The 27,330-nt window shown below is 46.3% G+C and overlaps 1 protein-coding gene across 1 annotated transcript; it reads right to left on the bottom strand.

Annotated features, from left to right (window-relative positions):
* Positions 1–572: 572 nt before the first annotated feature.
* LOC149457024 (uncharacterized) lies at positions 573–27,330 on the bottom strand. The gene is made up of 12 exons (XM_089684183.1): positions 27,114–27,330; positions 26,057–26,168; positions 25,634–25,727; positions 24,351–24,405; positions 24,075–24,215; positions 21,746–21,906; positions 18,056–18,154; positions 13,796–13,941; positions 12,446–12,617; positions 7,932–8,044; positions 6,225–6,309; positions 573–5,661 (listed from the first exon to the last, which is right to left on the bottom strand). Exons 1-12 carry the CDS (start codon positions 27,229–27,231, stop codon positions 5,605–5,607), a joined length of 1,353 nt encoding a protein of 450 aa, XP_089540309.1. The 5' UTR covers positions 27,232–27,330; the 3' UTR covers positions 573–5,604.

Here is a 27,330-nt window from a genome sequence, read left to right as displayed (position 1 = left end):
GGGAAGAATGTCCCTTACATTGGTGGTCAGTGGGAAGAATGCTCCTTACATTGGTGGTCAGTGGGAAGAATGCCCCTTACATTGGTGGTCAGTGGGAAGAATGTTCCTTACATTGGTGGTCAGTGGGAAGAATGCCCCTTACATTGGTGGTCAGTGGGAAGAATGCCCCTTACATTGGTGGTCAGTGGGAAGAATGTTCCTTACATTGGTGGTCAGTGGGAAGAATGTCCCTTACATTGGTGGTCAGTGGGAAGAATGCCCCTTACATTGGTGGTCAGTGGGAAGAATGTCCCTTACATTGGTGGTCAGTGGGAAGAATGTTCCTTACATTGGTGGTCAGTGGGAAGAATGCCCCTTACATTGGTGGTCAGTGGGAAGAATGCCCCTTACATTGGTGGTCAGTGGGAAGAATGTCCCTTACATTTGAGGTCAGTGGGAAGAATGCCCCTTACATTGGGGGTCAGTGGGAAGATTACCCCTTGCATTCATTTTTGGGGTTTACATAACCTTGAATCGTTAACATTTCCTGCATCAGCAGACCATAAACTGCGATAAAAACACAGACGAGCCAGAACGGAAAATAAGTTATTTATTGTCTTATACAAAAGCTCTACATGAACATAACGTTACTAGGCTCACTTTCCATAATGGTGTTTAGAAAGAGTACCTGTCATTTAAAGTGGCAACCTTGATACGATATAGGCCGATATTGCAAACTACGCAGCCTGTTGCTCCAGGAGGACCCAGTGATTGTGGCAAGAGGCAATACAGCGCAAGTTCCTTCTTAAAACGAAAGGATGTAAACTGTACCAATCTACAAAAAGTCCACTGTGATATACAATAGACAGGTACACTTACATGTCCGGACAGTGATGGAGTGTAAACAAGACTGCCCCCCCTACTGACCAACACACAATACTGGCAGTTCTAGGAAGACGAGAGGTAACATTCACAGTGATTCTAGGCTTGTAACAATAAAGTAAAGGCACTGCAGCGGGGGCATCTTGTCTCCCAGTTGCTCAGATGTAGACATGGATTTATAAAAAAAAAAAAAATGGCCGTTAAGAATCTTATTGCTGGCGTTAGACAACAGAATAAAATGTAAACACCACACAGCTCAATGCTACTATATGTAGTAATCCAACCATAGGAAAATATAAATATTTATGAAAAATATAAACTGTGTAGTAAGAGATGCATCTTATAAAGTAGCTACAGAGCAGGGAGTGCATAGTTCACAATGAATACATTATTAGGGTGGCACCAAAGTCTGTAACAGTCTATAGCAGCATTTCCCAACCTTTTTACCATGAAGGAACCCTTGAAACAATTTTTAGGTCTCGGGAAATCCCTGCTAAAACAAATTCCTACTGGGAAGAAAGCCTCTTTACATTGTCCCCTTACATTGGTGGTCAGTGAGAAGAATCCCCTTACATGGGGGTCAGTGAGAAGAATCCCCTTACATGGGGGTCAGTGAGAATTCCCTTACATGGGGGTCAGTGGGAAGAATGTCCCTTACATTGGGGGGCAGTGGGAAGGATGTCCCTTACATTGGGGGGCAGTGGGAAGGATGTCCCTTACATTGGGGGGCAGTGGGAAGGATGTCCCTTACATTGGGGGGCAGTGGGAAGGATGTCCCTTACATTGGGGGGCAGTGGGAAGGATGTCCCTTACATTGGGGGGCAGTGGGAAGGATGTCCCTTACATTGGTGGTCAGTGGGAAGAATGCTCCTTACATTGGGGGTCAGTGGGAAGGATGCTCCTTACATTGGGGGTCAGTGGGAAGGATGCCCCTTACATTGGGGGTCAGTGGGAAGGATGCCCCTTACATTGGGGGTCAGTGGGAAGGATGCCCCTTACATTGGGGGTCAGTGGGAAGGATGCCCCTTACATTGGGGGTCAGTGGGAAGGATGCCCCTTACATTGGGGGTCAGTGGGAAGGATGCCCCTTACATTGGGGGTCAGTGGGAAGGATGCCCCTTACATTGGGGGTCAGTGGGAAGGATGCCCCTTACATTGGGGGTCAGTGGGAAGGATGTCCCTTACATTGGGGGTCAGCGGGAAGGATGTCCCTTACATTAGGGGTCAGCGGGAAGGATGTCCCTTACATTGGGGGTCAGCGGGAAGGATGTCCCTTACATTGGGGGTCAGTGGGAAGAATGCCCCTTACATTGGTGGTCAGTGGGAAGAATGTCCCTTGCATTGGCGGTCAGTGGGAAGAATTTCCCAGTACACTGGTGGTCAGTGGGAAAAATGCCCCTTACATTACAGGGTTGCACTGATACCAGTTTCTCATCAGCGAGTACAAGTACACAACAATACTAATTACGGATATCTTTGGCTCAAATCGCACTGCAAAGAATTGCACGCGATTTCAACGGGAATGTGGTGTGATTCCTGCCAATGCAGTTTCCCTGCAGGTGCGGTCTGATTTGCAGCCATTCATTTTGTATGGCTCAAATTGCTCCGCACCCGCAGGGAAACCGCATGTGATTCGGACAGGAATCGCAACACATTCCTGGTCAAATCACATGCGATTCTTTGCAGTGGGATCTTAGCCCATTCATTTTGTATGGGCTAAAATCACACAAGGATACTGGTTTTAGGTAATGGAGCATTTGCACAAGTACTTATGCAAATGCTCAGTATTGGCACTGATACCGGTATCGGTGCAACCCTAGCGGTCAGTGGGAAAAGCTCTGGCGGGCAGTGGTAAACAAGGCTCCTTGCACTGGCGGGCAGTGGTAAACAAGGCTCCTTGCACTGGCGGGCAGTGGTAAACAAGGCTCCTTGCACTGGCGGGCAGTGGTAAACAAGGCTCCTTGCACTGGCGGGCAGTGGTAAACAAGGCTCCTTGCACTGGCGGGCAGCGGTAAACAAGGCTCCTTGCACTGGCGGGCAGCGGTAAACAATGCTCCTTGCACTGGCGGGCAGCGGTAAACAAGGCTCCTTGCACTGGCGGACAGCGGTAAACAAGGCTCCTTGCACTGGCGGACAGCGGTAAACAAGGCTCCTTCCACTGGCGGACAGCGGTAAACAAGGCTCCTTCCACTGGCGGACAGCGGTAAACAAGGCTCCTTGCACTGGCGGACAGCGGTAAACAAGGCTCCTTCCACTGGCGGACAGTGGTAAAGAAGGCTCCTTCCACTGGCGGACAGTGGTAAAGAAGGCTCCTTCCACTGGTGGACAGTGGTAAAGAAGCCTCCTTCCACTGGTGGACAGTGGTAAAGAAGCCTCTCTCTACAATGGTCTTCAGCCTTAGATAGCTAAAAGAGCAATGGTGTCATGTCACCGACTGCCAAATGTTGGCCATGGAGTCATGCCGGCACCATCAAATGGGAGGTCAAACAGCCACAACCTCTGGAAGAACCATGGTTGAGAAAGGCTGGTCTATGGGGATGGTCTGATCTTTGTGGGACTTTGCTCACATGAAGAGGTTCAGTAAACAGAAGTCACCTGTCACATATTAATTTTATAAAAGCCATTTGAGTTTCAGGCCCATAACTGAAAGAAAGAGATCATGACAAGCTGGTTTCTAGCTCAGGTCAGGCTCCTTCCAAACACTATGTAAATGCTCAGCTCCCACAACCAGTCCTAGTTCCAGGTCAGACATCTTACTGTGCAAGATGTTAAAGAGCATTCTGCCCTGGAATTAGTACTCCCATCAAGGAGTTGGGTGACAACCTCCTGCACCAGAATACATCCTGGTCTCTAACCAAAGTAAACAAGGAGTGTTGAGATTTGCCATGTCACAAGACTCTAGCTTATAAAAATTATCAGTAGTTAATTGCTAGTGAAAAAGTAGACTAGACCCCTTAAGCCTTGTTCGCACCAGACAACATTGTGCCTTTGTGTGCATAACCCCTTGGCGCCGGCGCCTCCCGGCCCTTTAAGGGTTTCAGAAGCCGAGAGGCGGGGCGGGGTTTAGGGTCATGTGACTGCTGTGACACGCCGTCACATGATCGGGAAAGGTCCCAATCGAAAAGAGATCTGGACCTTTCCGTGAGTGCCGGGCATGTGTGCTGGGAGCGCGCAGGGCACTTTTTTTTTTTAATAGAACGCAAATGTGCGGCCGCTCGGTGTCTAGGCCCAGACGCTGGGAGGCCGCACATTTGCATTCGGCTGGCGCCAAGAGGTTAAGGGTCCTCTCACATGGGCGGTCCTCTTTTTCATCAGTTCAGTCACGTTTTTTGTTTTCAAAATTATAGCTAAACGGATTAGGACTTTTTACCTCCCTTTTCATATCCATTTACATCCATTTTTCTTTTTATACTTTTTTTTTAAAACGGAAAAAAATAAGGTTTTCTTCCGTTGAAAAAAATTGATATGAAAACGGAGGTTCAGCTGAAAAAAATAAATAAAAGTCCGCAGCTACAAAACTGTAGCTGCTGACTTGTAAAATACAGCCACTTACCTGTCCCTTGGTCAAGCAGTGTCCACACCACGGTTGGTTTCACCGGCCGTCTTCTCTCCCTGGTGCCGGCATTTTTACAACCAGTTCACACCTATGCGGCCGTGTTTTGCACGGGCACCAGAGCCCATTCATTTGAATGGACTCCCATGCCCGTGACACGCAGGGAAGAAGTCCCTGCACTTCTTTGGAAAACGCAGCCGAGGTTCCCAGTACGGCTAGTGTGCCATTAGAAGTAATAGCTCCCGCCTGCGGGTCCACAATTCTCTGTGCGGGTGGTGCAGCTGCGGATTTTCGTGCAGATCCGCAGCCGCACCACCCGCACAGATGTGAACCTAGGGTAAGTGTGGGCTCCCGGCTGTGACAGCTTGCAGCTGCACATCCAGGTGCCCACTGCGCATGCGCGCGAAGCCGCATAGTCTTCTGGGACCTGTTACGTGTCGCAGAAGACTACGGGGAGGGAGAGGGGATAACTTCCGCTTCCGATCACCTAGTCGATCACACCGGAACTGGGAACAGGTACCTGTCAAATTCGGGTACCCGCTCCCCAAAGGTGCCAATCATAAATGGGGAGCGGGGTGGGGGGGACAAAGCATTAAAGCGGAACTTCCCCTTTTAGGTGGAACTCTGCTTTAACAGATGCAGACATTAACGGATGTAAACAGATGATCATCTGTTTACATCCGCTAGTCCACAGAAATACATGGATGTCCGTTTTTTTAATCCGTAAACAGACAGATGAAAACCGGACATACGGAACGCCTGGGTGAAAGGACCCTTAATGGAGTAGGAAAATGCTGCAAGACACGAGAAAGTCTCGTTTTTCTATAGAGCCTGTTCACACCATTGCATGTGTGGGGTAAAATAAATGGCACATGCTGCATTTTAGGTTTGCTGACCTATGTTTTCCCATTCATGACACCTGAACAGGGTCCTTCACATCACAGATTTAATGCTACAAAAATGCAGCTGCTAAAAACGCGTGCATCTGGTGTGAACAGGCCCTTACTGGAGTGAACTAATGTCGGGGTGTACGGAAACTGGAGACAAGGACAATGGAGGGAACAGAAGGAGTGGCCGTAGTGTGGATGAGTGTAATAATCTCAGACGGCCCCTGTGATAGGACAGAGGTTAGTGGTGACAGATGAAGGATTGGTTGCGGGTTTATCTCAGTCCTCAGGCTTCTCCAGAAATCAGCTCATGTCATGCTCACCCACACTCTGCTTCAGATACTCTTCATACAGTTGTTTCTATAAAGGGGAAGGAATAAAAAAAAAAAGTGAGAGAGGGGAACCCCGAACATTGCAAAACACAGCTGCAGACTTGTATGCATGAAGGTAAAAAAATCTTGAGTGTGCAGCAGCTGCCCCCCAATCCTCACCTAAACCCGATCTCAGTCCAGTGATGTTCACGGAAGTCCAAGCCCTCTTCCTCCTCATTGGCTGAGATGCAGCAGCACGAACCCGGTTCCTGCTGCTATCAATCACAGCCTGTGAGGAGGGAGAGGGGGTGGGGCCGAGTCCCACTCCGCTGTGTCTTACGGACACAGAGATCAGAGCTCAGGAGCGAGCATGCACCAGTGCCCCCATGGCAAGCAGCTTGCTATGGGGGCACTACTCAGAGTAGGAGGAGCCAGGAGCATTGGTGGAAGACCTGAGAAGAGGAGGATCGGGGCTGCTCTGTGCAAAGCTGTAGGACATGCTTGTTAGTTGTAAACAAGCCTTTTTTCCCTGTCCTATGGCAGGCACATTTCGAAACAAAACTGCAGGATCTGTTTGAGCATTAGAAAAGCAAAATTTGGAAGATGCCTCACCTTTTTCTCAACAACCACTTCACCAATATACGCATCGCGGTCTTGTAGGAATCGCCGCTGTTTCTTGCTTAGAGTCGGCCGTGTCCTAGGAAGGTTTAAAAGAAAAAAAAAATTGGATTATGAAAAATGTTAATGTAGAGGGAACATTAGTGTGCAAGGCTCTCCAAGTCTGGCCCTGGCCTGTAAACAAAACTGTTCTCTCCCCTGTCAGCTACTGCACACTGCTTTGCATGGCTCTGCATAGCACAGCCATGCAAAGCAGTGTGAAGCACAAACATAGCCCAGTATGCAAAACTGCACACAGTTAACCCTTTGATCGCCCCCACGTTAACCCCTTCCTGCCCAGTGCCATTAGTACAGTGTCAGTGTTTTTTTAATTAGCAATGATCACTGTATTGGTGTCACTGGGGATGTCTGACACCAAGTCAGCCCCCCCCCCCCCCAGTGTCAGAATGCCCCCCGCAGTCCCGCTATAATTCGCTGATTGCCATTTCTAGTAAAAAATAAAATTATAAAAAAAAATAAACTCCCAGTATATATACAGCCACTTGTAAATGCCATAAATTTCACGGAAATCAATTAATTTACACGTATTGGGATTTTTTTTTTTTTTTTTTTAGCAAAGACATGTCACAGAATACATTTTGCCCTAAATATATGACGAAATTTGATTTAAATTTTTCTTTTACAGGACAGGGTTAATAGCAAAAAAGTCAAAAATATTGTTTTTTTCTCCCAATTGTCTTTTTTTTTTTTATTATAGCGCAAAAAATAAAAACGCACAGGCAATCAAATACCTACCAAAAGAAAGCTCTATTCGAGGGGAAAAAAAAAAAAAAAGACGTAAATTTCATTTGGGTGCAGCGTTGCATAACTGCGCAATTGTCAGTTGAAGTAAAGCAGCGCCGTAAAAACCGGTCTGGTCAGGAAGGGGGGGAATCCTCTGGAGGGCAAGTGGTTAATGAACCAATGACCCAGATAGATAGATAGATAGAGATATATATCGTGTGCTGTTCGTAGCTGCTGTAATGTTTCATGTATTGTCCCCCCCTCTATTGTACAGCGCTGAGCAAACCCTTTGGCGCTATATAAACTCAATGTAATGTAATGTAATATATATATATATATATATATATATATATATATATATATATATATATATGGGATTCACATCTGTTCCAGGCCAGTGACTAATTAGTTAAGCAAATATGAGAATAAAGCTGGACATACATCGGTCAATTTTTTTTTTTTTCCAATCAGAAGTGGGCTAATTGAAGAAAAAAAAAAAAAAAAAAAAAACTGAATTGATTCCCACATCCATAAAAGCGAGGTAGAGGAAGCAGGGACTGGCCGAATTTTGATCCATCTATGGCCATTCCGGTTCGTGACAAGTCGATCTAATTACAAAATTCTCACGTGTGGGCTTGTTGGAAAACTTTTGCTCAATCAATGTATTTGAGAAGGAGTCCCCGCTGTCAGAATACAACGCAGTGGGGACTCCTCCTCAAATACACTGTTTGAGCAAAAGTTTTCCAACAAGCCCACACGTGAGAATTTTGTCATTAGTTCAACTTCTCACGAACCGGAATGGCCATAGAATTCGTCCAGTCCCTGCTGAGCCAGACGATTTCAATCCATCGATGGGCAGTTTAGGAGCCCCAGAGCAGACACCTTAGAAAACAAGAATGGCAGCTCAGATCAGCTTACCTGAAGCACCTCTGGGCCAACAGCAGGAACAGGACGGCCAGCAGTGCGAGAGTCAGGAAAGTATAAAGCATGTAGTCTTCCGGCACCAAGGACCAGATGGTTTCGAAGGGAGACTGCAAATAGGAGGAAGAACGAGACCCATGAAACATACACAGGAAATAATGTGCACTCGAAGATCTGCAGAGCTGTAGGAGATCAGTAGCACTTGGAGAAGTGTCCCCCCTTAGGAAGCCTTTGTTGCAAAACGCGTAGGGCGAGGTTAATGCATGGTGACGTCGACATGCGCAGAGGAGGTGGGTTCATGCAGATTGGAACTAGTGGTGTGCTTGTCTTGTACAATATTGAGTGTTTATACTTGGTACTGGATGTAGCAAGAGATTTGTGAGCGATTTTACATCATGGTTTCACTTACTTTGTAATAAATGGTGTCACACTATGATCCCTCCATCTCTGCTTTGGATATTTATTGAAGGGACATAGGCCAAAGCCTAAGGAGCAAGGAGACCAGTACTGGATTTAATAACAGTGACCAATACTGCACATAACTGGTCACCTCCGTGTAGTGAGTGCAGGGGCGGACTGACAACTCCTGGGGCCCCCAGGCAATAGGGGATCATGGGGCCCCTGTGCACTTGCCCAAACTCAAAAAAAGACTATGAAAAAGGTACCAGGGGCATCTCATGGGGCCCTCTACTGACCCTGGGCCCTTGGGCAGTGCCCGAGTTTCCAAATGGTCAGTCTGCCCCTGGATGAGTGTTGGGGTTATATCTGGGGTAGTACATTTGTGTCTGTCTGAATACCTGCATATGGTGCACACTGATTCACGCTGCGGAGGTCCTGTGCTTGGACACTATCTTTATTGTTATACTCCTAGGAATGAGCCATTGGGAGGCTCGACTGCACTGTGAAAGGATTTGCACAACATAAGGACTGTATTTGCATAAGACATACACTATATTGCCAAAAGGATTGGGCCGGCCCTCCAAATCATGTGATTCAGGTGTTCCAATCACCTCCATATCATGTGATTCAGGTGTTCCAATCCCCTCCATGGACACAGGTGTATACAATCAAGCCCCTAGGCATGCAGACTGCTTCTACAAACATTGGTGAAAGAATGGGTCGCTCTCAGGAGCTCAGTGACTCCAAGCGTGGTCCCGTGATAGGTGGCCACCTGGGCAATAAGTCCATCCGTGACATTTCCTGGCTACTAAATATTCCACGCTCAACTGTTAGTGGGATTATAACAAAGTGGAAGCAACTGGGAACAACAGCCACTCAGCCACCAAGTGGTAGGCCACGTCACATGACAGGGCGGGGTCAGCGCATGCTGAAGCGCACAGTGCGCAGAAGTCACCAACTGTCTGCAGAGTCAATAGCTAAAGACCTCCAAACTTGGTGTGGCCTTCAGATGAGCCCAACAACAGTGTGTAGAGAGCTTCATGGAATGGGTTTCCATGGCCGAGCAGCTGCATCCAAGCCTTCCATCACCAAGTGCAATGCAAAGCGTCGGATGCCGTAGTGTAAAGCACACCGCCACTGGACTCTAGAGCAGTGGAGATGTGTTCTCTGGAGTGACCAATCACACTTCTCTGTCTGGCAATCCGATGGACGTGTCTGGGTTTGGCGGTTGCCAGGAGAATGGTACTGACCTGACTGCATTGTGCCAAGTGTAAAATTTGGTGGAGGGGGATTATGGTGTGGGGTTGTTTTTCAGGGGTTGGACTTGGCCCCCTAGTTCCAGTGAACATTTTGGACAATTTCATGCCCCCAACTTTGTGGGAAGAGTTTGGGGATGGCCCCTTCCTGTTCCAATATGACTGCACACCAGTGCACAAAGCAAGGTCCAAAAAGACATGGAGGAGCCAGGTTGGGGTGGAGGAACTTGACTGGCCTGCACAGAGTCCTGACCTCAACCCCATAGAACACCTTTGGGATGAATTAGAGCGGAGACTGCGAGCCAGGCCTCCTCCCCCGACATCAGTGCCTGACCTGACAAATGTGCTTCTGGAAGAATGGTTCAACCTTCCCATAGACACCCTCCTAAACCTTGTGGACGGCCTTCCCAGAAGAGTTGAAGCTGTTATAGCTGCAAAGGGCGGGGCCAACTCAATATTGAACCCTACGGACTAAGACTGGGGGGCCATTAAAGTTCATGTGCGTAGAAAGGCAGGCCGACCAATACTTTTGGCAATATAGTATGTATTTGCACAAAAAATCTTGTATGCCGGATTTATTTATTGTGGTTTTATACTGGCTTACATGACTGTGTTGTCTCTGTGCTGAAAGATTAATTATTTCCAATCTTACTATACAAAAAAAAGGCGTGCATAGCCAAAAGTCATTTTGGTAAACCGAATTTATTCTGGTGACTGCAGAATTGTACAGCTGCAAAGCCCTAATATATAATACAGAACACCTAAATGGTCATACAAAGGGTCATGGTCGTAACGGAACCGACCCAGACTGCGCTTGAGTACTTACGTTAAAATACCACTTCCCAGTCTGAATACCGACAACAGACACCATAGTAGACCATAAAAGACTAGAGGACACCAGTCTTGAAGTAAACCAGGAGGTAGACAACTTTATTAGAACACAGGTACAAGATATATACACTCAGGGGACAATCCCCCCTCCCTGCATAATGTCACAGGGTGGGCAATCTACATTTAGTAACAAGAGACACACAGGTATTCAAACTTCACACCAGCAGACAGTCCGATCAGGAGGGAGGGCGGCTGGAGACACCCCCCACTAAGCTAATACACATAAACACATACATCCCATAATAGTTTGCTCCCAAACCAGACAAACAATAGAACAATGGGATGCAGCCACATGACATTAAACAATCAACACCCTCCACCCCACCTATCTCCTAAACATGTCTACACAGTCTGAGACAAATTAAATAAGTGTATCACCTAACCCCAAAACCCCTCAAAAAGTCACGCTTTCTCCCCAGAAAGCAACACAGTATTATAACCTTTTTGAAATATATAAACAAATACAAATAAATAAATGAATATAATAAAATCAAAACACTTAAATATGAAAATAAAAATCAAATTGAATTGAAAAATAAAATAAAAAAGTAAATAAATAAATAAAAAAGTCCAATGCAAAGTGTCCCAAAGAGTCCCAATATAAACAAAAATTAGTGTCAAACAGAATTAGTGTCCAAAAATTGTCCAAATATCCAAATTTAATTCATCCAGTCATAAGAAATTCCTTTTTCATCCCATAATACCTCGAGAAAAACAAATTCAGAAATCTAGTGCATTACCTTAATACATAATATATTCTCTCCGTGCAAACACAAAAATGTGCAAACACTATATATATGTGTATCTCTTCCGTGCACATGTGAATAAACTGTGACCACTCAGTGAACACTGCAACACTGTGTATCCACCAGCACCAATAGTATTAGATACTATTACCCTCTGTATCCATATGAGATCTTCTAAATGCTCCAATGAAAATATTCCAAGGTCCTCAAAAGACAAGAAGGGTCTCAAGGCTCATGTTCAAGATGTAATAAAAAAGATTTATTAAGAACTTACATTAAAATTTCCATATTCCGGCTTCCAACATGCTTCCTATGTGAGTCCTAATGGCAAATCGCATTTGTTTGTTAGGACTCACATAGGAAGCATGTTGGAAGCCGGAATATGGAAATTTTAATGTAAGTTCTTAATAAATCTTTTTTATTACATCTTGAACATGAGCCTTGAGACCCTTCTTGTCTTTTGAGGACCTTGGAATATTTTCATTGGAGCATTTAGAAGATCTCATATGGATACAGAGGGTAATAGTATCTAATACTATTGGTGCTGGTGGATACACAGTGTTGCAGTGTTCACTGAGTGGTCACAGTTTATTCACATGTGCACGGAAGAGATACACATATATATAGTGTTTGCACATTTTTGTGTTTGCACGGAGAGAATATATTATGTATTAAGGTAATGCACTAGATTTCTGAATTTGTTTTTCTCGAGGTATTATGGGATGAAAAAGGAATTTCTTATGACTGGATGAATTAAATTTGGATATTTGGACAATTTTTGGACACTAATTCTGTTTGACACTAATTTTTGTTTATATTGGGACTCTTTGGGACACTTTGCATTGGACTTTTTTATTTATTTATTTACTTTTTTATTTTATTTTTCAATTCAATTTGATTTTTATTTTCATATTTAAGTGTTTTGATTTTATTATATTCATTTATTTATTTGTATTTGTTTATATATTTCAAAAAGGTTATAATACAGTCTGAGACAAAGCCCCCCCAATATTAGGACAGATCACCCTGTACCCCTAACGGGCACAGGGTAATTTACACATAAGAGGGATATGGGGAACTGAGACAGGGGTCTCCCCACCTCTCCAAAGTGAGCTGTGTTCCATGGGCCCCCCACCCAAAGTGACTCGCGTCACAGTCCTGATATCTGTCTTCAATAAACAGCCCCCCCCTGAGAGCCCGGCCACATTCCCCTCCTTACCAGGTATACTGCCAGGGTTTCAGCTCCTGAGGTGCCCAACAACCCGACCCAGACAGGCTTTGGGATGGATCCAAACAGGGCAGAAGCAAAGAGGAAAAGTGGGAGAATAAAACCAGAGAGACCGAAGAGACATCCCCGAACCCGGGAGCGCCGGTTCCTCCAGACCGTCTGGCTGTAAATGAGAAGCACGATCGTAACCATCACAAGAAACTCACAACGGACAAACTTGGAGTGACAATGGCTCCTCGCTGTACACATTGCTCTGCAAAGGATTCTGGGACATGGCTCTCCGATCCAATATTTTTCTTGTCTTTCCCCCAGCCCAGACACCACCCCCCATCGACTTATCCATCACATCCAACAACGCCACCATCAAACCCGCCCCGCAGGCCAGAGTACTTGGTGTCATTCTGGATTCCAACCTATCCTTCCAGCCCCAAGTCCAATCTTTAACAAACTCGTGCGACTCCACCTCCGCAACATCGCCAAAATCCGCACGTTCCTAACCCCAGAAACCACTAAACAGCTCATCCACTCCCTCATCATATCACGACTCGACTACTGCAACTCCCTCCTCACTGGCCTGCCTCGCCGCTGGCTATCCCCGCTTCAGTCCATCCTGAATACAGCTGCCAGACTCATTCACCTTTCCAACCGCTCCGTCTCCGCCACCCCCCTCTGCCAATCCCTCCACTGACTTCCAATCAGTGTCCTCAACCCCCCTCTGCCAATCCCTCCAATCAGTGTCCTCCACCCCCCTCTGCCAATCCCTCCACTGGCTTCCGATTGCACAACGGATCAAATTCAAAATCCTAACACTGACGTACAAAGACGTCCACCATACTGCCCCGAACTACATCACCGACCTAATATCCAAGTACCACCCAACACGCACACTCCGCTCCTCACAAGACCTCCTTCTCTCTAGTTCCCTGGTCTCCTCCTCCCATGCCCGCCTCCAGAACTTCTCCAGGGTGTCACCCATCCTCTGGAACTCCCTGCCCCAACCCATCAGGATATCACCTACTCTCCTCTCCTTTAGGCGCACCCTGAAAACCCATCTCTTCAGGGAAGCCTACCCCACCCCCTGCTAACCTGCCGACCTCCTCCACTCTTCCTACCACCCCATCCCCCACAGCTATTTCCTCCTGTACCACTATCCCCTCCCTCCTAGATTGTAAGCTCCGAAGAGCAGGGCCCTCAATCCCCTCATGTTTTGCATTGTATTGGTATTGTTCTGTCACATGTTCTGTCCCCCTTTGTAATGTACAGCGCTGAGCGAACTATTGGCGCTTTATAAATACTGTATAATAATATCTAATACAAGGTTATCCTTTGCCATATACTCACTCATCTTCCTGTAGGGCGTTCTCGATGCTCTCCGTCATCTTCTGGCAGTCCCTGCCGAGCGTGTTCAGTGTAGTCTGGACTGTCTGGGTGATGGTCTTCTCTATGGTTTTACACACATCTTCGATCTGATTTACACAGCGGCTTGACTGGAGAGACAGGAATGTTTTATTAACGCGGGAGCCTCGGGGACCATATCAGTATTCCATTGTGACCATGGGGGGCTCTAGCAATGTATTCCAGCAGCGAACCCCCAGGATCTAGCTGTGAGGACGCTGCTGGGGAAGCCAAAGAATCATCTCTCTCTGCTTCCTGTATCAACAACACAAACATCCAATTATAAATACTCAAAAAAATGTTGCGCTCCATATAAATATTAAATCATAAATTACATTCTCGTGATAAAAAACCTATTACTTAAAATATTCAGACAATATTACAAATTTACAGATTTAGAAATGATTAATATTGTCACTAAAATATATATTTTTAGATATTTAATTTCTTGTTCATTTTGAGTTAATCACCATTAAGTATAATCACATGGCACATATGAATTATTTCTGAATATTTTAAGTAATAAGAGGTTTTATCATCACGAGAATATAATTTATGATTTAATATTTATTTGGAGCGTGACATTTGAGTATTTATAGTATAAACCAGGGTAGATAAAAATCAATGATTTAAGGAAAAAAAAACAAAAAAAAAAAAAAAAAAAAAAAAAAAATCGGATTTTTTTTTATTTAAATCGGATTTTTTTTAAATAAAATGCTTTTTGAGGAAAATAGATTACCATCCAAAGGTTATTCCATTATGAAATAAAGATTAGTTTTTTAATTATGTAGAATAAGGCTGTATATGTTTAATTTGTTTGGTAAATAAATTCCATGAATCCATTCACAATGTCACGCTCTTCCAGAGGTTTTTGTAAGATTATTGGGCAGTTTCTCTGCCTACAAGATATTATCACAGATGTTCGGTTTACTTTTGCAGTTCTCAAAACTGAATTTGACTCAGCGGAGATCACATGCCTCTTCTTCACAGCAAAAATGTTATAACATGAACAGAGTTAAGAAAAAGACCTTCATCCTAACTTCTACAAACCTATGAATACAGAATCAACCCCTTCAGTGCCAAGGTGCAAGAAGTTCAGTGAATAGAAACAATATTTTTCTGATTGTTTGGAGTGGAATAGATCTGCACAAGAAGAAAGTGAGACTAAGTGTGAGGAGGGAGGGGCTGACAGTGTGAGGAGGACGGGGCTGACAGTGTGAGGAGGGAGGGGCTGACAGTGTGAGGAGGGAGGGGCTGACAGTGTGAGGAGGACGGGGCTGACAGTGTGAGGAGGACGGGGCTGACAGTGTGAGGAGGACGGGGCTGACAGTGTGAGGAGGGAGGGGCTGACAGTGTGAGGAGGGAGGGGCTGACAGTCTGAGTTTCTTAAAATATATATATTTTGTTTAGCCAAATTAGTTAACAAACATGGATGTTTAAGCAAATCACATATGCTGGAATGTTATTGTTTCAGATGAATAAATCTATTTAAATTGTTATTATTAAGATAATGATTATTTCTCTCCTTCCTAAGTACAACAGAAAAGTTGTCCAAATATGAATGATTAACCTATTAAACTGGGGATAAAAAAACTAATATGAAAAGTTGTTCTAAAAATCTTCATCTACTTGTATATTACAGTTATACCAGCAAGAATGAGTCTTTATGTAGAAAACTAGGATTTACATCAAGCCTTACTGACTAGTGATTTAAATTGTGATTTAAATCAGTTTGATTTAAATCAAATCCACCCTGGTAAGGACACACATAATGAGGATGTGAATAGTGTCAGCAAACCACAATTAATGATTTGAACCATAGTGGCTCACAAGTATAAATTTGCACATAAACATCCAATTCTTTTGAATCCGATAGTGCTGCCATTTTTTTTTTATATCAGTATCTCTGCATTTGAGAGGCAGCAAGAAGTGTGTTCCAGCATCCCAGGCAGGTTTGTTCCAGGATCTGCAGATTATAGACAGAATGGAGTTGTGTGGACGGATGCAATATAGGAACAACTAGATAAAAACACTTAAAATCTCGGACCCCTGTTCATGGTCTTGTTATCTTTTTCCTTTTGTACTCTTCTTTCCTTTTCTATTTGTTTGTTTTTGGTGCGACGGTGGATAGCTGCCTTTCGGTTGAGTTATTGTCGGTGTTATACTGATGCTTTTGTCATTTATGTGCCATTGATAGTCCCTGCATGGGCGCACCTTTTGCTCTGTTGGTGTTAGAGCACTGTTTTTTTTTTATTTTCTTTTTTATGTGCAGTTGATAGCCCCTGCGTGGGCGTGTTTTGTTTCTCCTGTCTTAAATGGTTTATAAATTAACCCCTTTACTCCAGCGCCTCCTGGCCCTTTAAGAGTTTCAGAAGCCGGGACGGGGTTTAGGGTCATGTGACCCTAAACCCGTCACGATGGTCACATCATCAGGAAAGGTCCCGATCGAAAGAGGAGATCAGGACCTTTCCGTGAGTACCGGACATGTGTGCTGGGAGGACGCAGGGCACGCTCTCTCGACACATATGTCCTTTTTAATAGAATGCAAATGTGCGGCCGCTGGGCGTCTAGGCCCAGACGCCGTGAGGCTGCACATTTGCGTTCAGCCAGCGTGAAGAGGTTAATATAAACATTGAAATACAAATAAATGCAAAAAAAAAAAAAAAAATTAAAAAATGGTTGTAATCCATTACATATACCCAGTGAAGTGGCTGGCCTCAGGTGATACAGAGATAATCAGGTGATACACAGAGATGAAACAAAGTTGTACCTGTCTATCTGCAGTCTTCTCTACGGCCGTGCAAAATGCTAAATTTTTTAAAGCTTGTCTGAGATTTCAGAAAAAGGGGGGCAGAGAGCTGAAATTACACACTGCACAGATCAGTGAGGGGGAGCTCTGAGAGCTGATTGGAGGGAATGGACGACCCTCCCCCCCACCCTCCACAGGAACAGAGCAGAGGCTGCCTCCCTATCACCATTTCAGGAAAACGTGTCAGAAGTGATTCATGCTGATAGTAGAGGAAGGAGGCGGCAGTCAGAAATTACACGTAGTGCTCTGGATTGAGACAATTACACATTATAGAGGGATGTGCTTTGTTCATATTTTATGTCTGAGGTTTACAACCACTTTAAAGTAGAAATTCACTCTTTCAATCAAAACTGACTAATCTTGAATCCTTATGCTGTTAGCAATAGTAAATAGATCGGTATATACAGTAAATCGATTATTGCCGCGCCCTAAATGTGAGATATGAATACTTCCAGAAATAATGAACAATCCAAGTCAACTTATTACAACTTCAAAATAAATCAATATCACATTCTATTATTGATTTATTTTGAAGTTGTAATAAGTTGACTTGGATTGTTCATTATTTCTGGAAGTATTCATATCTCACATTTAGGGACCGGCAACAATCATTTTACTGTATATTACTACAAAACATTTATATGAGGATGTGACTAGATGCCTGCTGACCTATATATTTAATTACCATCTCATACCTCAGAGGCTCGCAAGTAATTATAATATATATTATTAGTAAATAGATAGGAATGCATTTTATATTTCCTTTTTTTTTTATCTATTCCACATTCCTTTAGTTACTTCCTAGTTTCCAGGCCTAGACAAATGATGTCATACATCCCAGGTGTCTTCGGATGGGGGGGTTGGGAGAAGGGTTTTTTCTCAGCCAAGCACACCCTCCTGCCTTGATGCCTGAGATAAAGGCAAATGGATTCCAGGAAGTAAATACTACATGAATTATCTGCCCTTACTCAAGATGGCCAAGGCCAGGGGGTGTTTTTCAAAGTGATTTCTCAGCAAAATAAAGCATGAAGACATGGGATGATGGCAGAGTTTGCTTTGATTATCAAAAACCTAATTCAGTAGCGTTTTTGGTTTGTGGTGCTCAGATGCCGTGTAGTTCCTAACTGTAGCAGAGAAAAGTGAGGTTTACTGCCCAGCTAGACAGGCCTATGCTGTATGGATGAAAGACTGGCAATACTCCATGCGTGTCATTGGTAAGCTGTCCTCCTGACAATGAAAATGAATCTGCAGGGCAAATATATTTCCAGAATTCTTTGATTTGTTTGCTTGTGGGAAAAAAAAAAAAATCAAAAAGTACACAACAGCAGAATTAGGATCAGTGCTAATGCTGGCCGGCACTTGGGTGACTGACACATCGTCATGCAGCGGCTCCTCACCTTGTTGGGGTTGGGGATGTAAATCGTTGGCATGTCGAAGCCGCATTTGTTCAGCCCGGGTCGCTTACACAACTCCTGTACAATCTGCATCAACACCCTCTGGAAGACAAAAGTAACAAAAACAAAATGCATCTGTGGTCTAGGTCAGTGGTGGGCAACCTTTTTTTTCAACTGAGCCAAATCTCGCCAAAACCACGATTGAAATTTATTTTGAGAGCCACATTTTTAAGACTGAAAATACATCCCCCATATAGTAATTCATCCCCCCTATAGTAATTCATCCCCCCTATAGTAATTCATCCCCCCTATAGTAATTCATCCCCCCTATAGTAATTCATCCCCCATATAGTAATTCATCCCCGCTTCAGTCCATCCTGAATACGGCTGCCAGACTCATTCACCTTTCCAACCGCTCTGTCTCCGCCACCCCCTCTGCCAATCCCTCCACTGGCTTCCGATTGTGCAACGGATCAAATTCAAAATCCTAACGCTGATGTACAAAGCCATCCACCATACTGCCCCGAACTACATCACTGACCTAATATCCAAGTACCGCCCAACACGCACACTCCGCTCCTCACAAGACCTCCTTCTCTCTAGTTCCCTGGTCTCCTCCTCCCATGCCCGCCTCCAGGACTTCTCCAGGGTGTCACCCATCCTCTGGAACTCCCTGCCCCAACCCATCAGATTATCACCTACTCTCCTCTCCTTTAGGCGCACCCTGAAAACCCATCTCTTCAGGGAAGCCTACCCCACCCCCTGCTAACTTGCCGACCTCCTCCACTCTTCCTACCACTCCATCCCCCACAGCTATCTCCTCCTGTGCCACCACCCCCTCCCTCCTAGATTGTAAGCTCGAAAGAGCAGGGCCCTCGATCCCCTCATGTTTTGCATTGTATTGGTATTGTTCTGTCATGTTCTGTCCCCCTTTGTAATGTACAGCGCTGAGCGAACTATTGGCGCTTTATAAATACTGTATAATAATAATAATAATCCCCCCTATAGTAATTCATCCCCCACCTAGTAATTCATCCCCCACATAGTAATTCATCCCCCACATAGTAATTCATCCCCCACATAGTAATTCATCCCCCATATAGTAATTCATCCCCCCTATAGTAATTCATTCCCCATATTGTGTCAATTCACTTACCTTTGCTCCGCGCGTTCTTCTCGCCGTGTTCCCGCGCCGTTCCGGTCTTCAGGGCGGACTGTGAGAGGAGAGGAGTTTGTCACGCTGCCCCGCCTACATCCTGACAGCCAATGCTTGCCACGCTCCGCGGGCCGTAGTTTGCCCATTGCTGGGCTAGCTGCAGAGTCCTGACTTTTGGGGCGGCCGCCCGAGAGGAGGGAGGGGAGCGGGCGCCCGCACACAGAAGAGCCGCATCAAAGTGTGTAAAGAGCCGCATGTGGCTCGCGAGCAGCGGCTTGCCGACCACTGGTCTAGAGGACCAAGATAAGGGGAAAGGAACCCTAAAAACTCCCCAGAAAACAAAAACGGAAACAAAAGCACCTCGCAGGAAGTATACTTGCCTGTCCCACTGCCCAGGCAATACTTTCTGCAAAGAAGTATAGTAAGCACCTCTTCTGGGTCTGTGAAATTCTGCCCCCTACAAATATTGCCCACCCACTCCGCAACCACTGATACCAAAAAAAAAAAAAAAAAGTAATGCAACTTTCATAGCAGTTTTTACTCCTGAGTCTGCCTGCCGCCGTGAGACCTTTGCCAGCGTATCTTCTGGGAGTAGAGATTGGCGATCCAGCACTACTGAGCCCACTGCAGATCAGTCTGAGCCCACTGCAGATCAGTCTGGTTGCCGCCCCTCACTGTGATGTCATCACACTGGCGCAAACTTCTAGAATGGAGCTAGGAGAGGACGCCGCCAATGGGAAGTGTCTTATGTCATTCGAGCAGCCAGGTGGGCACCTTAAGGTAGATTTAGGTATTTGGGGGCCTTAAAGTGGTTGTAAAGAAGGTTCTTTTTTTTTTTTTTTTTTTTACAATAACATATCAATACTTTCCTGCTCTGATCCTCCTCCAGGGAAGGGTGGAGAGGTCCCATGCTGGATTCAAACTGCCTAGCCATCACCGACAACCTCTATACAGCATCCAGGAATCTACACCAGAATGCATTGCCAGAGGTCTCATAACATTCTACAAATTTCAACCTTCACATACGACATCCTCTTTCTCATGCACGAAAAAAAAAAAAAAACACACACATCTTTCCTTTAACCACATGCCACCCAGCCACTGTAGAAATACGGCGGCAGGGCGGCACGGCTGGGCAAAACCACGTTTTAAAACATGTGTTTGCAAAACAGGTAGGGGGCATGCGCGAGGCGCGCCACCTCCCTACCTGTCCCGCCGATCACGGCCGCGGATGTCAGTCCCCGGGTCACAGCTGGTTGTTACTGGCTATGTCCCGCCGATTAGCGGCAATCACTGACAGAGAGCAGGGCTGTGGTAGCTCTGCTTTCTGTCAGTTCCCTGTCAGCTCCTGACATGCTGAGCCGTAGAGTGCAGTACACACCCCCGCCCCCTAGTAAAACACTCCCCTCACACAGTGTAGTGGCGTCCACCCTCTGATGAAGTGCCCTAGCACGAAAGGCCTCAGGAGGAGCCAGTAGCGAGTGTGACTTCCTGACCACTGGGACCACGAGGAGGTCCGGTGGTCTTCCACCTTTACCTTTTGCCGGGTTAGTACATGTATTATTCATTTCTCACTTACCAGTCTGTCTGATCACTGACGGTATTTGTTACATGCATGTGACCCTGGCTAGCATTTTAATGACCCAATAAAAGTTTTGAACATACTACACTATTGGCATTCCCTTTTTTGACCCTCTTGTTGGAGGGTTCCAGATTTGCAGCAACCAATTCTTGGGGTACCTATAACCAGGAGAGGGATCTCTATCTACCTTATCACTTGGGGCATGAGGGCTCTCTGGACCTGGAGGTATATCGCTGCACCCAAGGCTGATGTCGTTACTTGAAGGGGATGACCAATGTGCCTTACTGATCTGCTTATCTGACCGATCATCTGGATAACATTGTACACATGCGCATTTCTTCTATTTGATTCCAGCCACCTAGATGATGAGGAAACCTTCACATGTGTTTTGTTCATGATCACTTTTATTGTGTAAAGGACTTTATGAACTTTTATTCACATATATTTTATATTAGTATCATAGCGCTGCACTATATATACATTATTCTTGTTACAAGGTCCAGTGATTCCTTAGAGTGTTTCAGCGGCTGATTTAGAGCGCTCGCTTCATCTTTATTCCATACTCCCCTCACACAGTTAACCCTTTCAATAAATAAAAAAAAGTTAACCCCTTCCTCCCCAGTGCCATTAGTAGTGTCAGTGTTTTATTCTTGCACTGATCACTGTAATGGTGTCACTGGGAAAGTCAGTGACCCCAAATCAGTTCCCCCCCCAGTGTCAGAATGTCCGCCGCAGTCCCGCCATTAGTCGCTGATCGCCGCCATTATTAGTATAAAAAAAAAAAAAAAATTTAAAATCCCAGTATCTTTCCCGCCATAAACCTGGAAGCCGATTGGATACTATGCAGAGCTGCACCAGATTCTGTACCATGCAGTTTTAGTAAAGAACCCCCACAGTGTGCATATGCCCAAATTTGAACATTACGATAACAGTTTGTAGAACCGTTTTTTGATACCTGGCGGTCGCTCTCTCCTCCGGCGTCATCCGCTTTGCTCAGGTAGAAGCGTAGCTTATCGCCGTGTTTTTCGTTGATCTTCTCCACAATGTCCAGGGTGCGTTTACACAGCGCCTGACCCATAGGGTCAAAGAAAACCAGCACCAGGTCACACAGCTCTCCTGAGGGACAGACACACACATCAGTTCTTTTTCGTTTCTATTTATGCAAGTTTTAATGTAAAATGTTATATTTTCCTCCATTATGTGTTCTACAACTTGTGGGTGGTTCTAGTCCAGCTACACACCTAGCTGCACATCTATTTTGTCTTCTCAGAGTTTACATTGTACTCTGCTGGACCGGAGACACCAAGGTTGTCTGCCATAGAGCTGCACTGACTGGCCCCAACTTCCATCCTGCAAAAGTAAGGAGCTTGTTGGGGCCACCTACATATCTCAAGGTGGACATAGATAGATCAAAAATTTGGTTCAGCAGGGACTAACCGAATTTTGATCCATGTATGGCCACTGCAGGAAAACAGAAGTTGATCTGCTTCTGTTGATCGACTTCTGTTCAAATACACTGCTGGATAAAAGCATCTTGACCTTTGTTTTATTATTATTATACAGGATTTATATAGCGCCAAAGGGTTAGCTCAGCGCTGTACAGTAGCAAGGGGGACAGAACATGAGACAAGACGGTAACAATACAATACACGAGGGGTTCGAGGGCCCTGCTCTTTCGAGCTTACAATCTAGGAGGGAGGGGAAGGTGGTACAGGAGGAAATGGCTGTGGGGGATGAAGTGGTGGGAGGAGTGGAGGAGGTCAGATGTTAGGTGAGGGTGGGGTAGGCTTCCCTGAAGAGATGGGTTTTCAGGGTGCGCCTGAAGGCGAGGAGGGTAGGTGACAGTCTGATGGATTGGGGTAGGGAATTCCAGAGGATGGGGGAGGTCCTGGAGAAATCCTGCAAATCGGGCGTGGGAGGAGGAGACCAGGGAGCTAGAGAGCAGGAGGTCCTGTGAGGAGCGGAGGGCACAGGTAAGGTAGTATTTGGGTATCAGGTCAGTTATGTAGTTTGGGGCGGCGTTTATGACAGTCTCAGCTCAGCAGGGATGTTTAAATTAGTCTACTTCCTGGTTTACTTTAAGACTGGTATCGTCTAGTCTTGTATGGTCGGCTGTGTCTGTTGGTGTTCGGATGGGGAAGCAGTATTCTAATGGAAGTACCCAAGTGCAGTCTGGGGTCGGTTCCGTTACAAGGTGGATGGGGGAATCAGATCGTTTTTTTTTTTTTTCATTCAGCCTGCTGGATTGGAAGAAAAAAAAAAAAAAAAAAACTACAAAAAAACGTGCATAGCAGGCTTAAAGCGATTGTAAAGGAAATGTTTTCTTTTAAAATAACAAACATGTCTATACTTACCTGCTGTGTGCATGTTACATGTTGCCCCCCGGTTTTTAGAGCGGAGCACATCAAATGTTCCCATAGCCGCATCAGCGTCCACCGCCCCCCGACTTCTCCCTGTACTGTCAAATTTGAAAACCGCACCCACAAGGCCGCGTCATTCATTCACAGTGTTCTGTGAATGAGTGCCTACAAGTCCTGACAGCCTCAGCGGCTGGTGGCTTGTAGTTTTCAATGAACAGCGCTGTGGTAGTTCATAGAAGCTTCCCATCAGAATATCTGCTTGACCGTACAACCCATACACCCCCCTACACCCATACACCCCCATACACCCCATACAACGCTACACCCCCATACATCCCCTACGGCAAGCAGATATTGCCAGGTCTGCAGGAGACCTGCATGGCATCAGCGATCTACTGATTGCTGGTACCATGCTTTACAGGTTCCTTTGGACAAAAATAATAAATGCACATTTTTTTACTTGCAAAAAAAAAAAAAAAATGTCTAGTAATTTTTGTCCAAAAGGTGAACTTATCCTTTAACATGCTCCAGGTGCTCCCAACTTCCTGCTTCCTCTGAAAGCCTCTGCTGCACTGAAATCCCAAGTATTGCTGTCAGCCCAGTCGGAGTTCTCCCATGCTAGACTGCAGAACACCCCTCTTCTGAAATAGGGAGGAGAGGGGAGGGAGAACTCAATCATGGATAACAAGAGCATGTTTGACTTCAATGCATCAGAAGCAATTTTATTAGCTGCCTACAGGAAGTTAGTCCGATTCTGGCAGGATAAACAGATCCTTTTCTGTACTTGTGGTATCAGTACAGACACACGTATGGTGAAATGTGAATGTATTGCAGAAATGTACTGAATGTCTTTTTTTTTTTTCTTACTTTGCCCAGCTATACGCTTTAATGGCACCCTGTAACGGGCCTTCATTGTTCACTGACCTAACCACAGGAGGGCGTTATTCACATCAAAGGGGTACTTCATGTCTCCATCTACCAGCCCCGGGGTGTCCACAAAGGTGACGAGGCTGAACTTCTTCTGGCGTGACGTGGAGATCTCAGTGCAGAGGTATTCGGAAACGCCTGCCAGGAAGAGAAGCCAGAAAATGTAAGGAAGACGAGGAAGACAAACCTGCTCAGCAAGTCGCTGTCACAGAGCACATTTTATCTGGAATGAAATGAAGAAGGTCAGCGGACTGATAGGAAGGGACTTCTCACCTTGGAAGGACTGCAGAGGTTTGAAGTGAGGATACAGGTGAAGGGTGGCATCTCCCTGTGCAAATAAACAGAAGACATTGAACAAGCCGGGCCAACAGAAAGATACACACCCTGAAACATACAGCCAACTCAAATGAAGCAGTGCACTGAATTAGGTGGAATTATTCTTCATGGGGCCACGTTAATGTCTTCTGAGGGCCACACCTATTACATTCTGGAGATCAGATTAAAGAACTTTGGCAATATTTGTTAAGGAAACCATTACAAGATTTGTATCCTCAGGGAAGGGGCCCTTCAATGACTGTAATAATGAGCTGCAAAATTAAGGACGTTTAGCTGCATCAACCAGGGAACAGCTGGGGACACATTCAGCTTCAATTCTTACACTACAAAGGGCTGACAGAGGAGGGGGCGAATGAGTGAACAAGCGGGCCGGCAGGAAGAGGGAGTAAGCGAGGGGGCCCGGCAGAGGAGGAGGAGGCGAGCGAGAGGGCCCGGCAGAGGAGGAGGAGGCGAGCGAGAGGGCCCGGCAGAGGAGGAGGAGGCGGCGGCGAGCGAGAGGGCCCAGCAGAGGAGGAGGAGGCGGCGAGCGAGAGGGCCCAGCAGAGGAGGAGGAGGCGGCGAGCGAGAGGGCCCGGCAGAGGAGGAGGCGGCGGCGAGCGAGAGGGCCCGGCAGAGGAGGCGGCGAGCGAGAGGGCCCGGCAGAGGAGGAGGCGAGCGAGAGGGCCCGGCAGAGGAGGAGGCGAGCGAGAGGGCCCGGCAGAGGAGGAGGCGAGCGAGAGGGCCCGGCAGAGGAGGAGGCGAGCGAGAGGGCCCGGCAGAGGAGGAGGAGGCGGCGAGCGAGAGGGCCCGGCAGAAGAGGAGGAGGCGGCGAGCGAGAGGGCCCGGCAGAGGAGGAGGCGAGTGAGAGGGCTCGGCAGAGGAGGAGGAGGTGAGCGAGAGGGCACGGCAGAGGAGGAGACGGTGAGCGAGATGGCCACATACCGTATACCCCGATTTCAGTCCCGGAATTAAACAGATTGGGGAAAGAAAGGAATTTGTGTTTTGGGAGATCTGCATGACAATGAACATGTTGGCTTACTCCAGTGTTTCTCAACTCCAGTCCTCATGGACCCCCAACAGGTCATGTTTTCAGGATTTCCCTCAGAACAGTACAATGCATCTCCCATCTGCTCTGGAATCATATAATAAAGGTGACTCCCAATATATGAATTCTCTAATCGTCCAATCACTGTCCTGTAATGACAGGTCGCTAGGTAACGCTGATCCCTCCTAGGACTTACAGTCAGCGTCTCTCTCTTGCGGCCACTGGTGATAAAGGTGAACCCCTGTGTCTCGATAGCGACTCCCGTCCTCTGGATATGCTCCTCGATGTACCTGAACAATGGAAGGACACAGATCAGCATTTCCTCATCACAGACGTGTCTCTACCATGAATCAGCCATTTCCAGGGTGGATGATGGCGCCCCCTGTGGTTGTACCTACTCACAGCACACAAGCTGGATCCATCAGATTGCAGACATGAGCTGTAAAAGGATGACATGGAGTTTGATAAAGTTTTGTGTATCATAAACAGTTGTCATGGCCCCTCCCTCTAAGCTTTCCTGATGGAGACTAACATTCCTACCACTAGAGGACGTCACAGTGCCTCATCCCCTAGTAACAGGTGGACTACAAGTCCCAGCACTCAGGATTTCACCTCTCACCAGTTAATGAAGCTGCTCTTCCCGGCAGAATGATTTCCCATCAACATCACCGTGATCTTCTTACGGGGAGGAAGGAAGGTGACACCCAGGTGAGCGGCCAGAGAGATGAGACCTGCAGAGAAAGATGGTGTCACCATTGTCAGGCTGTACATTGTATATAGATGGGGGGAGGGGGTCTCACCATTGTCAGGCTGTACATTGTATATAGATGGGAGGAGGGGGTCTCACCATTGTCAGGCTGTACATTGTATATAGATGGGGGGGGGGGGGTGTCTCACCATTGTCAGGCTGTACATTGTATATGTATGAGGGGGAGGGGGTCTCACCATTGTCAGGCTGTACATTGTATATAGATGGGGGGGGGTCTCACCATTGTCAGGCTGTACATTGTATATAGATGGGGGGAGGGGGTCTCACCATTGTCAGGCTGTACATTGTATATAGATGGGGGGAGGGGGTCTCACCATTGTCAGGCTGTACACTGTATATGTATGAGGGGGAGGGGGTCTCACTATTGTCAGGCTGTACATTGTATATAGATGGGGGGGGGGTCTCACCATTGTCAGGCTGTACATTGTATATAGATGGGAGGGGGTCTCACCATTGTCAGGCTGTACATTGTATATAGATGGGAGGGGGTCTCACCATTGTCAGGCTGTACATTGTATATAGATGGAGGGGGTCTCACCATTGTCAGGCTGTACATTGTATATAGATGGAGGGGGTCTCACCATTGTCAGGCTGTACATTGTATATAGATGAGGGGGGGGGGTCTCACTATTGTCAGGCTGTACATTGTATATAGATGGAGGGGGTCTCACCATTGTCAGGCTGTACATTGTATATAGATGGGGGGGGTCTCACCATTGTCAGGCTGTACATTGTATATAGATGGGGGGGGGGTCTCACCATTGTCAGGCTGTACATTGTATATAGATGGGGGGGGGGGGTCTCACCATTGTCAGGCTGTACATTGTATATAGATGGGGGGGGGGGGGGGGTCTCACCATTGTCAGGCTGTACATTGTATATAGATGAGGGGGGGAGGGGGTCTCACCATTGTCAGGCTCAGTGTACAGGTTATGGCAGTCTCTCAGGATTCTCTCATTCACGGACACGGCTCCTGACATGGACTCGGCATTGGCAGCCGCTCGAACCTTCACTTTCCCCGACATCTTTCCCGGTGATGCTGGAGGCGCCGCGTTGCCTGCTGGGAGTTGTAGTTTTCCGCACTTTGCTGGAGCCGCAGACCACAGCCACTCAGCACTCAGCCG

This window comes from Staurois parvus, unplaced genomic scaffold (assembly GCF_062004578.1).
Source record: "Staurois parvus isolate SC_StPar_1 unplaced genomic scaffold, SC_StPar_1.0 ptg000338l, whole genome shotgun sequence".
NCBI lineage: Eukaryota > Metazoa > Chordata > Amphibia > Anura > Ranidae > Staurois > Staurois parvus.
Note: the sequence above shows the minus strand (reverse complement) of the source record. Positions and strands in the feature narration are given on the sequence as shown.